Genomic DNA, 11,164 nt, shown 5'->3' on the forward strand with positions numbered 1-11,164 from the left:
TGGTTTCGAATATATTTTCGGTGCCAAATTTAAAAAAGATATATTTTTGGCACTGAAACCTTAGTGACACTATATTATAGCTAGCTAAGAACCAGGGAAATTTAGCTTCAGCCTGGTAGTTATATTCCAAACATTTTTATTTATTTTATGACAGTACATTACAAATTGTTATGAAAGAGTCAAGCTTTGCAAAATCGCCCATTTACTCTCATATTTACCTTCTGTTTTTCTTTTAAAACAGAGTTAATAATAAGTAAATGAGTAAAAGTTAATTTTTGATCTTTGATCTTAATTTTTACTAATTTCTCAGCTACACCCAGCCTCAATATTCATATAAAATTCTTCTGCTTATAGAAAATAGAAAAATATATATAGCTACATAGAGAGAAAACATGTTAACCTATGTTTGCAAACTTCGTTCCCAGGACTTAAAGTTGCTATGTTTGCGCAGCCTTTGCGTTGTTGTGAAAATTGAAAATTGTTATCGCAGGTTAACAATCTTGAATTAGCACCCGCGAGCATTTCCGTCTAAAAGTTCATAGCAGAACTCAGAGTTCAATTTTCTATAAAAGATTTGACGTTTAAAATAGGTAGACAACCTCGTTCCCAGCGTATGTTGTCTCTTTTTTTATATCATAATGGTGCTGTTCCGTTGTCAGAAAAGATACAAGATGCCCTGTGGACAAGGTTGGTTGGTTTTCATCCCAGGCTTCTATAGTTACCCTAATTTAAGACAATTCTAACACTCTAAAAGTTGTCTTAGAAAAATGATAAAGTCTGCCAAAAAATTGCGTCTAAGACTAGATCCCACTCCAAGACCATGCTTAGGACTCAAATTTGACCCTATAGGCTACAAACTCCAAATTTTACAGAAACATTCTGCGCCATAGTTGAAATGTCATCTGTCATAAAGCTGATCAAAATTTAGCTCCTTAGCATAGTCAGATTGTCTTTCTCAGACCCTTTTTTTGTAAACGGTAAAAATAACCAAGGGACTTAAAAACCAGAACAACATTTTGTGTTCTATGCTATGTCATACATACATGGATGGCTTACTAAAAATGTGGTCCTATTAGCATGTTAGACCCGCCCACTAAGATCTAAACGGAGACTCGAATCAGACCTAATAAGGTGCAAACTGTAAATTTGCTCAGATTTTTCGTTTGTTCACACAAATGTAATTTAGTACAAAGTAAACCAAAACTTACGTCTTGATCAGATCGTACTGAAATGATTTTATATTTTTATGATTTTTTAGATAACATTGATATTTTACTATGTTTTTATTTATATCTTTTCCTACCTTGTTTGATTGTATCGCACCTGTTAAGCTATTATGAATTATGTAAAAGAATTTGTAGCAAAAAGTTAGAAGGCCCTCGCGTCGTATTTCCATCCAATGTGTTCACGGCCTTAACTTATTTATTGTATTTGTCTAAATAGAATACCTTTAATGGAATATATTTTTCGAGAATTAAAATAAACGATATCGCGAAATGCTTTAATTGTTGCTATATACACAACAAAATATTCTTGAACGCTTCAACCTTGTTTTTTGCAAACTTTGGGAGTATAAAGTTATTGTATTTGCGTAAAATTCGCAATCTTTTTAGGGACAATCCTTCGTTAAAATGGAAAAGCATTGTTTTAGGAAAAAATTGCTTTGCAAATGAAATGTTATTTAGGAAGAAATAATGACATCTGACGCTGGTTTTCAGGGTGAATCTTTCATTGTGGATTGGGTTGTGTTTTTTAGTTTTTTAAAGTCAGGTTTTTTTATTGGAAATCTTTCCATTTTTCTGAAAAATTTAGGTGACACCGTAGATCCTGCAGCAATTAGTTGAGCGTATAGTAATTTCTAATTCTTTTTATTCTATTTCCAGTACCCTTTCTTTCTTTCTGATCAATGGGATTCTTCAAACCTTGGTAATTGACAAACTAGGGTTTGCGACAATTTAATCCATTAAGGTTTGAGCTTAGCTAGCAGAATGCGACAAAATTCTAAGGGTCAACATCAAGCTATAATCACGATCAAGGAAATGACGAAACTGTTTATTGATACCATTTAAAAACAACATCTTTCTAAAATAGTATCAGGAAAAGCAGACGCAATGAAGTGTTTGCTTAACTGGAAGCAAAGCATGTGATAAATTTATTGACGAAAGTTCAACCAAGATTGAAAAACCTATACCAACACAACGCATTTTTAACTTGGGCAAAAAGAAGTATAATGTTAACTCTGATAACAATATAATGGTTGCTGAAACGATGATGAGAGCTTTCTATTTGCTACAAAAAAAACTACTATGAAAGAAGTACTAAAGTATCATCTACCGCCTGTCCCTTTATCTGTCGGACATGTTGAGGGTAAAATGCAAAAAGACCCCCTAAAGATATTTTTTAACTAAGAAAACGTCAATGTTAACATAAGCGATGGAATGTTCTTCCTAGATCTTTCTTATGATCTTCTAGCTAAATTTGTGCTGGCGAGAGAAACATCAAAGGTTTTCTCCTCGACAACATGGTACACCCGAGTATCAGGGATTGCGATGCACTGAGAGACATGGAGGTTATTAGATAACTGGACCTGACGAAGCCAGACTTTCAAACTGATTGAGTGCATAGAGTAGTGATCACTTGAAAGCAGAGTTCTTAGTTTTCTTTTAGAGAAATAACATACATTTAATAGTACAAAAGATGACACCTGCTACATGTTCAAAATTAGATCATGGTCAAAATGATAGAGAATATTTGTGTAAAATTTAAAGTTTATAACCTGCGAGGTCAAATTAGGATCCTAAACATGGACTTTAAGGGGGGGGGGGGGTGGCCTAGTCTTAGGTTATAAACCCTAGACCTAATTTTTGGTAAGCTTATTATTCTTTTATATAATGACACATGTTACAATCTTTTTGGTTTTAAGAATTATGGGGTTAGTAGGAGTTTTAAATAATGGTAATTTTAGAGGCTGGGACTTGAACGCCCCGAAATTGGGTCAGCTGACCATGTGATTTTGTTGTCCATTATGCTACAAACCTATTTGAAGGGTCAAACATTTTGTAGAAAATTGGATCTAAACTTCTGTTATGAGCTCCTGGACTATTAATTTTTTTCAATTCAACCACAGTAGAAAATTATAATCTGTTATCACACCTCAAATAATTATATAAATGACGCAAATGGAAGGGCTTCTGGGGTCAATATCTAACTAGGAAGAGAAATTCCCTTTTTAACATAACAGCTCGGTCTTCCTGTTAAAACTCACCCATTCTACTATTTCGTAACAGATCGTAAAAATTAAATATGCCACCTCCTTCCTGTAACGTTATATTTTGATGGTGCAAGAGCTTTGTATTGTCTGGCAAGAAAACATTATTATTTGTTCAGTTTTCAATTAGTTGTGCAATTTTGACGAAAAATATCTGTGTGTCTGATACCTTAACTGCAGAGATAAAATAACAAAGTAATTCCAAATCGCAAGTGGATCAAGTTTCCACAACGTTTTTTTAACGATATTTTTCCTGGTATTACATCTCGAAATGCAGGTTGTTGCGTGGTATCAAAAAACCCTTTGTTTACAATGAAATTCTCAAACTAACTAGCAACAATTAAAGCGCAAACCTTATGAATTTTTTAGCACTTGACGGTGGGAACGTTGGGAGAAGGATGCAGGTGAAGGGTTTTTTGCTATCATGACGCCTATTTCATAAGGATTAGGAAAAGGCAATGTAACATTTTTCAGAAAGTAAGAAGATGTCAAATATTTTAAATTTAATAAATGAATCTTTCCAATTTTGTTTAGTATTTGTGTGGAAAATAAGGCTTTTTTTCAAACTTTTTATTCTTTATTATTCTGTCTATGTAAAAAGCTGAAATAGCCCGTTGGGTGCAATTTATATCATTTATAATCTCTCCCAGTGATGAAATAAAAAACATGAACTTTTTTATACTGAATGGCTACCCGATACCAACCTAGTCCCTATTGCATTTTCCCACCGATTTATCAAATGTCATCAGTTCAGGGGCAAGGAACCATAAAAAAAATTCATTGGTTTTAATAAAATATGTATTTCTAGGTTGCGCGCTTCTAATATCGTGTTGAGACGCGACTTTTATTGAATGCTGTACCACATTCTTTTGTTTGGATTTCGATTTTTATGACTGTATATCGGTTTGTCTTCGATTTTAATGACCGTAAATCGCTTTGTCTTTGATTTTTATGACTGCATCTCCGTTTGGTTTCGTTTTTTACGACTTTATATCGGTTTGTCTTTCATTTTTAGTGCTGTGTATCGGTTTTTCTTCCATATTTACAACCGTATATCGGTTTGTCTTCGATTTTTACGACCGTATATCGGTCTGTCTTTGATTTTTATGACTGCATGTCGGTTTTTTTTTTATTTTTACGACCGATATCGGTTTATTTTGTACTTTTACGTCAATAGCTTCCTTTAGTTTTGTACCATATTATACAGTTTATATAAATCCTCGATTTCTACAGTATACGACAATTCCTCAGTGTGTTTTCGACTCTGGTGACAATAGCTTGCTTTTGATTTTGAAAGATTGGTACATGAGCATATTGTCGACTTTATCGACAGTCCGTCGTTTCGCAGAATAATGTTTGTCTGCTGTACAAATTGTCTTTCTATACTCTCCGGCACTGGCTTAGAATTTTTTCCGTCCTAAATTGGTGACGTAACTTAGACGTTGTCGCATTTACATTGTTTATGCTACTTGCTCTTCTTCTTCGTGCTCTTTAAGTTTCCGACAACAACTTTTAAAGACGTATGAATATTTGCTGACACAAGCACTAATACTGGTGGCTAGCGAAGCGAACAAGCCAAGTCCAATCGAGTAAAAAGTAGCAGTAAAAAGAAATAAATGCAGCTTTTTATAATACAATTCAAACTTCCATTCAAAGTCTCCGAATCCAATCGTTGTCACTGTGATAAACGCGTAATACACTCCATCCAGGAACCTGTAATTCTCTAAATCATCAATAGTGACCCAAGCGCCTATGCCAATAACAACTGCGATGGAGAGAAATGTTTGAATAAAAAGAACTTTCAGTTCGCAGCATTTTATTTCTTTTGCCTTCATTATTTTTCTTTCGAACATATGAACAAATGCGGTTGTCAAAGCAACTAGTCCGTTCCCGGCTGGAATGTATGACCCAACAGCAAGCGCAAGGCCCGGTGGAGTGTACAGCATGGTGACTATTTTACCAAGATCAGACCGTGTAACAATAACGCCATAACCTATGAAAAGAAAAAAGAAAATTAAAAATATTATTTTAGCGCCACAAACAAAAATTTGAACTTGGTTTTCTTAACTTTAGGAGGGCAGTCAGAAATCTTTTCGGAATCATTTCGCAAAACTAAAAAAACTGTCCGTTAAGTAAAATGTTCACCAATACCAATACAGCGTTTTACTTAAATTTTATCGAGAAGGTGGGTTGTAAGTAATTACCGCCCATCCTGCCTTGTTGTTTAAAAAATTATTTCTCACAATTTTTTGAACAAAAACTTAATTTTCTTTAAAAATTAATTTAGGAATTACGTAAATCTTTTATTATTAGGATTTTGGCAAAATGTAAAGTTCCTTTTTTTATATATTTACATCTGCAGTTGCTAAATAGTTGCTTAATTTTATTTAACTAATTTTCATAATTTATGCAGGAGGGGAAAAGAAAAATTTCTTTCCTATTTCGCAACAAATAATTTTTTGTGTTGGTAAACTTTAAACCTCCTTGTTTCCCTTATATTTGTACAGAACTAAAGTTGCTTGATAATTTTTCAAATCCAGTTTACCGTAATTCCTTTTTTTAGCCCCCGGGAGCTTATTAAATTTTAGTGATAGAAGGGGGTTTAATAGAGGGGAGGACTTAATAGAAGGAGGCTAAATAAAAAGAGGGGGCTAAATAAATAATAAAACTTTACACGCAACATCTATTTTTAGAGTCAATACATATTATTAACTTCATTTATAATCATCATCTTCGTCTAACAGAAGAAACTCTACGTCTTCTATGTACAGTTCCTCCATCTTCTATATTATCAGATGCACTCTGCAGCCGATTCAGTAATCCGGTTTAAGCACAATACTTGATGCACATAGAAATGTCTGCGAAGGGTTAGAGGTGCATACCTTTTTGAGCTCTGAAGAGGGATAGGGTGTTGAGTTCATTAGGAGAAGGGGTGGGAATAAAGAGTGGGGCCTAAAAAGAGGAATTGCGGTAGTTTCTTGTAAAACAAAATCGTGCATAAATACAACTCCTGAATGTCTGCGTGTTAAATTCAATTTAATTTAGAACATAAAGTTTTTAATTATATTTTAATCTATATTAAAAGACCCGTATACGTCTGTCCGTCACGCAAAATGGTAGCTTAGCTGCGCAAGTAGCGAGACGCACGGAATGCGGTATAAAAAGGACGGGCGAACCCGTGGATTTTTCCACGGGTTAACGACTAGTAATTAATAAATAGACGAGTTTTTGTTACCAATGAAAAAGAATTTTCTCGAGAAGAAATTAACCGATAGTTCCTGATTCACGAAATCCATAAAATAAAATAAAAATGCTTACTGGAGAAATATTCTTCCGCGCAAATTGACATTTTTACGAAGAACTTTTCTAATCACAATAAAATAGTTTCCTTTTAGCGAAACAAGGGTCTGGAAATTGCAAAAATTTGCGCGAGATAAAACTAAAAGACATATTTTAGCGGTCTTTGAGTTTCAACTCGCAAAATTTCTTCCGCGAAAATTTTTTACCTAAAATTCTGAAAAAAGAAATGACTAGTGATTTGGTAATTAATCGATACAAAAGCAAGGTTGATAAGATTATTTTTGTTAAATTTAAAAGCAAGAAATTGAATGATTGCTCTGACGTTTCTAATGTAAGCGAAAGAAAACATGAAAAGAGAAGATTGATTTGAAGTCAGTGTATGCTTGTATATACACTGCGTAGGAGATATGCCCAACACTCTCTTTCGTTTGGAGAGGAACGAGATATGAAAAAAAAGGTACTGCAAACTTGTCTTTTTTCGAGGTTTTACGTTTATGATTTTACTGTTACTGTGCAAAGATTTTGCCCTTTCAAAATGTAAATAATATGATATTATTGGGAATATAGAATTTGACGGTATTTGTGTGGGCCACCTTGAAAGACAATTTCGTTTCCTACGTGATACGATTTACTGATTTTAATAAACTTATCTGTGGTAACTGTCTGCACTAATAAATAACGTTTCCCTTCAAAACCACCAGGTTGCCTTTAAACATAATAAAGCTTACCAACCTATAGTATAGATGGCCGACATGGTGTACTTGAACCACTTGGTAAAATTGTCACCGTTTAAGATACACGTGATATCCACTTTGCTCAGCTCGTACGCTTTGCACCCGTCTGTAAAGTTTCGATGCAAGGTCGAGTTTTCTTGGGATGTGTTGGAAGAGAGTTTCAAATACATACAAAGCTTCTCCGCAATCTTTTCGCTTAAACTCAAATCCGCTGGAACGACATCGTAACAATGTTCGATATAGAGAAATAAACACGCCCCCAATGATGCGTAAATTACAGTCAGAAAAAACAAAATAAAAAATTGTATAAAACATCTTTTGGCGTAAGCTAGTTGTTGATGAGCCATCTTGATAACTGGTATCCTTTTTGAGTTTTCTTTTTCGTGCCTCTCAATACTGCGCGAGAAATGTTTGTTCACTTTTCTATCAAATGCATTCTTTATGATTTGACCGATCCTATTCTCTTTACCTGAATATTTTATAAGGCATTCAGGATAAAAAGAAGAATTCGATTAAGGTCAGTTGTGTTTTATACTGTATTCATATCTTAGCTACAACGTGTTGTGTTTTTTAATCAAATATTCGTCTAGTGTGGCAAAATATTTAAGCTGTTAAAATCCACCCTCTAATTCACATTTCAGCTGCGCACATAACTGCGCACAACACAAAAACACTGGTAGCAAAAATTTTTTTGTTATTTAACAAATATTATCAAAACAAACTTTTTCTTCTACGCGATCATCTTTATTTTCTTTTTCTTTATTCTTCTTCTAATTCACATTCTTTTTTTTTTCCTTTTTGACTTTATAATCTATTTATTAGGCTCCATATTCCCTTTATGAAGTTTGTTAAAAATAATTTTTGAATTGAGAGAAAAGATAATAATGCTCTCCATATTGAACAGTGCCCAAGTCTAAAAATATCGTTCTTCGTTTTATTATGTATAATAAATATGGCGTCTTCTTAATTGACGTCATCACGAATAATGCATAATTTATTTTTCATAATTCTCCAAAAATGCATAATTTATTATGTTTCTTTAAAATAATGGTAATTCTATTTAAAAAAAAATGGGGACAAAGTTTCTCACATTGAACAGCAGCTAGCATGGAGATTTGCTAATTTTTGCGAGAAATTGTCCTGAATTCGCTAAATTTTGCGATTTTTAAATGTGATCTGCGAAAATTAATTCCCGCTAAATAAATATTTAAAATTGCTAGATTCGCGATAATTTAATATTTTTCGTGTCAATTGATTAGACATTCAAATATAAAAACGAACCTTTCTTGAGAGGCTGAGAAATATTGTGTAGCAATGGGGGGAGAATATAGGAGAATAACATGAATTTTAGATTATTCTCCTTTATATCATCCTCGCAAAAAAAATTTAAACATTTGTTTCTTGAAATTTTATTCTTGCTAAATAAATAAAAAAAACTGAAAAAAAATAGCTAAAAGTTATTTTTGCGAAAATTACTTTTTGTGAGGCAGTGTAAAAACAAGAGAGCAAGATGTCCCGCAGTGGCGGTGTTTTTTACGCCCACAATAAAAACTAAAATAATTTTAGTAATTATTCGTAGTGGGGTAAATCGGTGACAAAAAATACCACTTTCGTTCTATACATTATAAGCCTCAGATCCACTTTAGATCTGCCCCATGTGGTGGAATCCTTATAGTAAGTAGGACCGTTTCCATAGCAATGAAATTTTTTTATCAAAATCAAATACATTTTATATCATTTAAATGACACGTATACAAAATTATGCGCATGTGTCAAATCTTGTTTTGATTAAAAATGGTAACCATAGCAAACATGTATACCATTCAAAAGACCAACGAAATGGAGTAAAAATACTGAAATATACTACTACATACATCACATATGATAAAAATGAATTGGTACAGAGTTACAACAGTCCAGGGGGTTAAGCATGTACTTTTTGAAAATAAATCTTACCGGAAGAAACGAAAAATGATAGAAAATGTATAAAAATTACCCCCGGATTAATTTCAAAAATGCAAAAACACAGATTTTTCATGAATAAGTGAATGAAATTGAATAATTTAGTTCGAATATCTATATTATAATACCCGTATACGTCTGTCCGTCCGTCCATCCGTCTAAAATACTTTTTTAGTTGAATAGTATTCGCAAATAATAATAAAGAGATATGTCGAGAGAAAATTAAGTTTAAATTTCATTGCATCTTTCAAATCGTTTGATTGGAGCTTTATATAGTTTTGCTTTCCTACGGAAAATATGGAAAGTATATCATCAAACAAAGAGGTTGGACGTGGGGGTGCATGATATTTTGTAGATAGTTTCAATAACTTGGAAACGGTCAGTTCAGGACGGTTAACACTAGAGGGGTAAGGGGTATTCCGCTCTAGCCCTACACCACCTTTTTTACCTAAATATGAGCAAAATCTCGATCCTATTGGGACAAAAAGGCCTTGGGACGAGGTTGCACATGACGTGTATTATATTTATTGTCAACATTGTTATTAAAATGTCAAAAAGGAACACATTTCTTATTATTTTAATATATTTTAGTAGTAACTAGTAATAACAAGAATTTTAATAGCATAAAAATGAACACTTCAAAGTTACATACATCCAAGTCGGGAGAGTTCATTTGGTGGCATTCAAGAACGTGAATTTTTAAATATTTTAGGTGCCGCCCACCTTGAACTTCCCCGAATTTCCTAATTATGCCAATCTTGATTAAAGAGGTCGATACTAAAATGATTCTCATCCCTAAATTCTTTATCAAAAGGTAGAACAAATTACCTAATTTCGTAAATATTTTTTTCGTTGTGCCTCAATTGCGAACTGAAAGCTACGGTCAACCCCTTCATATAGCCGAGCTTTCTAAGAATAGCATCGTTTTCAAAATAATTATTTTCTTCAAATCTAAATAGAATCCAATCAAAACGTTATATAGCTCTAAAAACTTCATTTTGTCATGGTCATTTAATATTCTATCTGAATATTCCTATTTTGTTGATAAGGCTTAGTGATGAGGCTCAATGCCTTCTACTTGCTCCTGCTATTTTTTTGTGAACCATTAGCACAGATGTAACTTTTATTATAGGCGAAATATCTATATATCTAACTACTTATCTATCTATTTGAAGAGCAAGAACCATTATAAAATTTTGGATGACGTCATAATTATTATAGTTTATGAAATCCGGGAAAGGTGTATTCCCCCAAGCTGGCCAAAACTATTAAAAAAAAATAATGTGTCCGTTTAGCAATCAATCACGTCACTCCTGCCTATCTATTGTATTTAATCGAATTTGTCAGCTTCTCATTTTGTGCACCGTATACAGCTTTTTTTATCATGCTATATTTAATCTGTCCTGGTGCAGCAAATATATGATATTAAATAATATATAATAGGGGGATAGAGTGACTTTACACAATGGTTAAACGGGAGGAACATGATCCTTATAATATGTATGGAAAAATTTCGGCAAAGATTGGAACGCTACATGAATCACTGATGGTGTAACAATAACCAAGACTATGTTCAATGAAATATCGCTTACTGAAAAACTTTTTTGGAGAATAATACTTCAGTTTCATAAAGACCGTGCTAATAAATGTTGTGATTTTTAAGTAGTGGGAGTACAACAATGATTACAAATCAACAGAGAGGAAGGCAATGATCGTCCTTCAGTTCAGCAAAAAACAGCATTGCTACATCCTTTAAGTTGTTCGCTTAGAGACTTCAGACACATTTTGTTCTGCGGATTACACTGACCGCTGACCCCACATGTGAAGGCCATGGGTCGTGTAAATATATTTAGTCTTCGTATTTGGTTCATAAAATACAGTCCTCTTTTAAACGTTAGTT

At 33.3% G+C, this 11,164-nt stretch overlaps 1 protein-coding gene across 1 annotated transcript; it reads right to left on the reverse strand.

Moving 5' to 3' along the window:
* Positions 1 to 4,052: 4,052 nt before the first annotated feature.
* LOC130640681 (two pore potassium channel protein sup-9-like) lies at positions 4,053 to 8,408 on the reverse strand. The gene is made up of 2 exons (XM_057447201.1): positions 7,301 to 8,408; positions 4,053 to 5,261 (listed from the first exon to the last, which is right to left on the reverse strand). Exons 1-2 carry the CDS (start codon positions 7,647 to 7,649, stop codon positions 4,729 to 4,731), a joined length of 882 nt encoding a protein of 293 aa, XP_057303184.1. The 5' UTR covers positions 7,650 to 8,408; the 3' UTR covers positions 4,053 to 4,728.
* Between the last annotated feature and the right edge of the window lie 2,756 nt (positions 8,409 to 11,164).

This window comes from Hydractinia symbiolongicarpus, chromosome 1 (assembly GCF_029227915.1).
Source record: "Hydractinia symbiolongicarpus strain clone_291-10 chromosome 1, HSymV2.1, whole genome shotgun sequence".
NCBI lineage: Eukaryota > Metazoa > Cnidaria > Hydrozoa > Anthoathecata > Hydractiniidae > Hydractinia > Hydractinia symbiolongicarpus.

Bases quoted from the DNA above. Each gene is read 5' to 3' on its own strand.
- LOC130640681 (XM_057447201.1), bottom strand. From the start codon at position 7,649: ATGGCTCATCAACAACTAGCTTACGCCAAAAGATGTTTTATACAATTT. The intron at 5,262-7,300 runs GTTGGTAAGCTT...TTCTTTTCATAG, and splicing joins GTCGGCCATCTATACTATAG to GTTATGGCGTTATTGTTACA.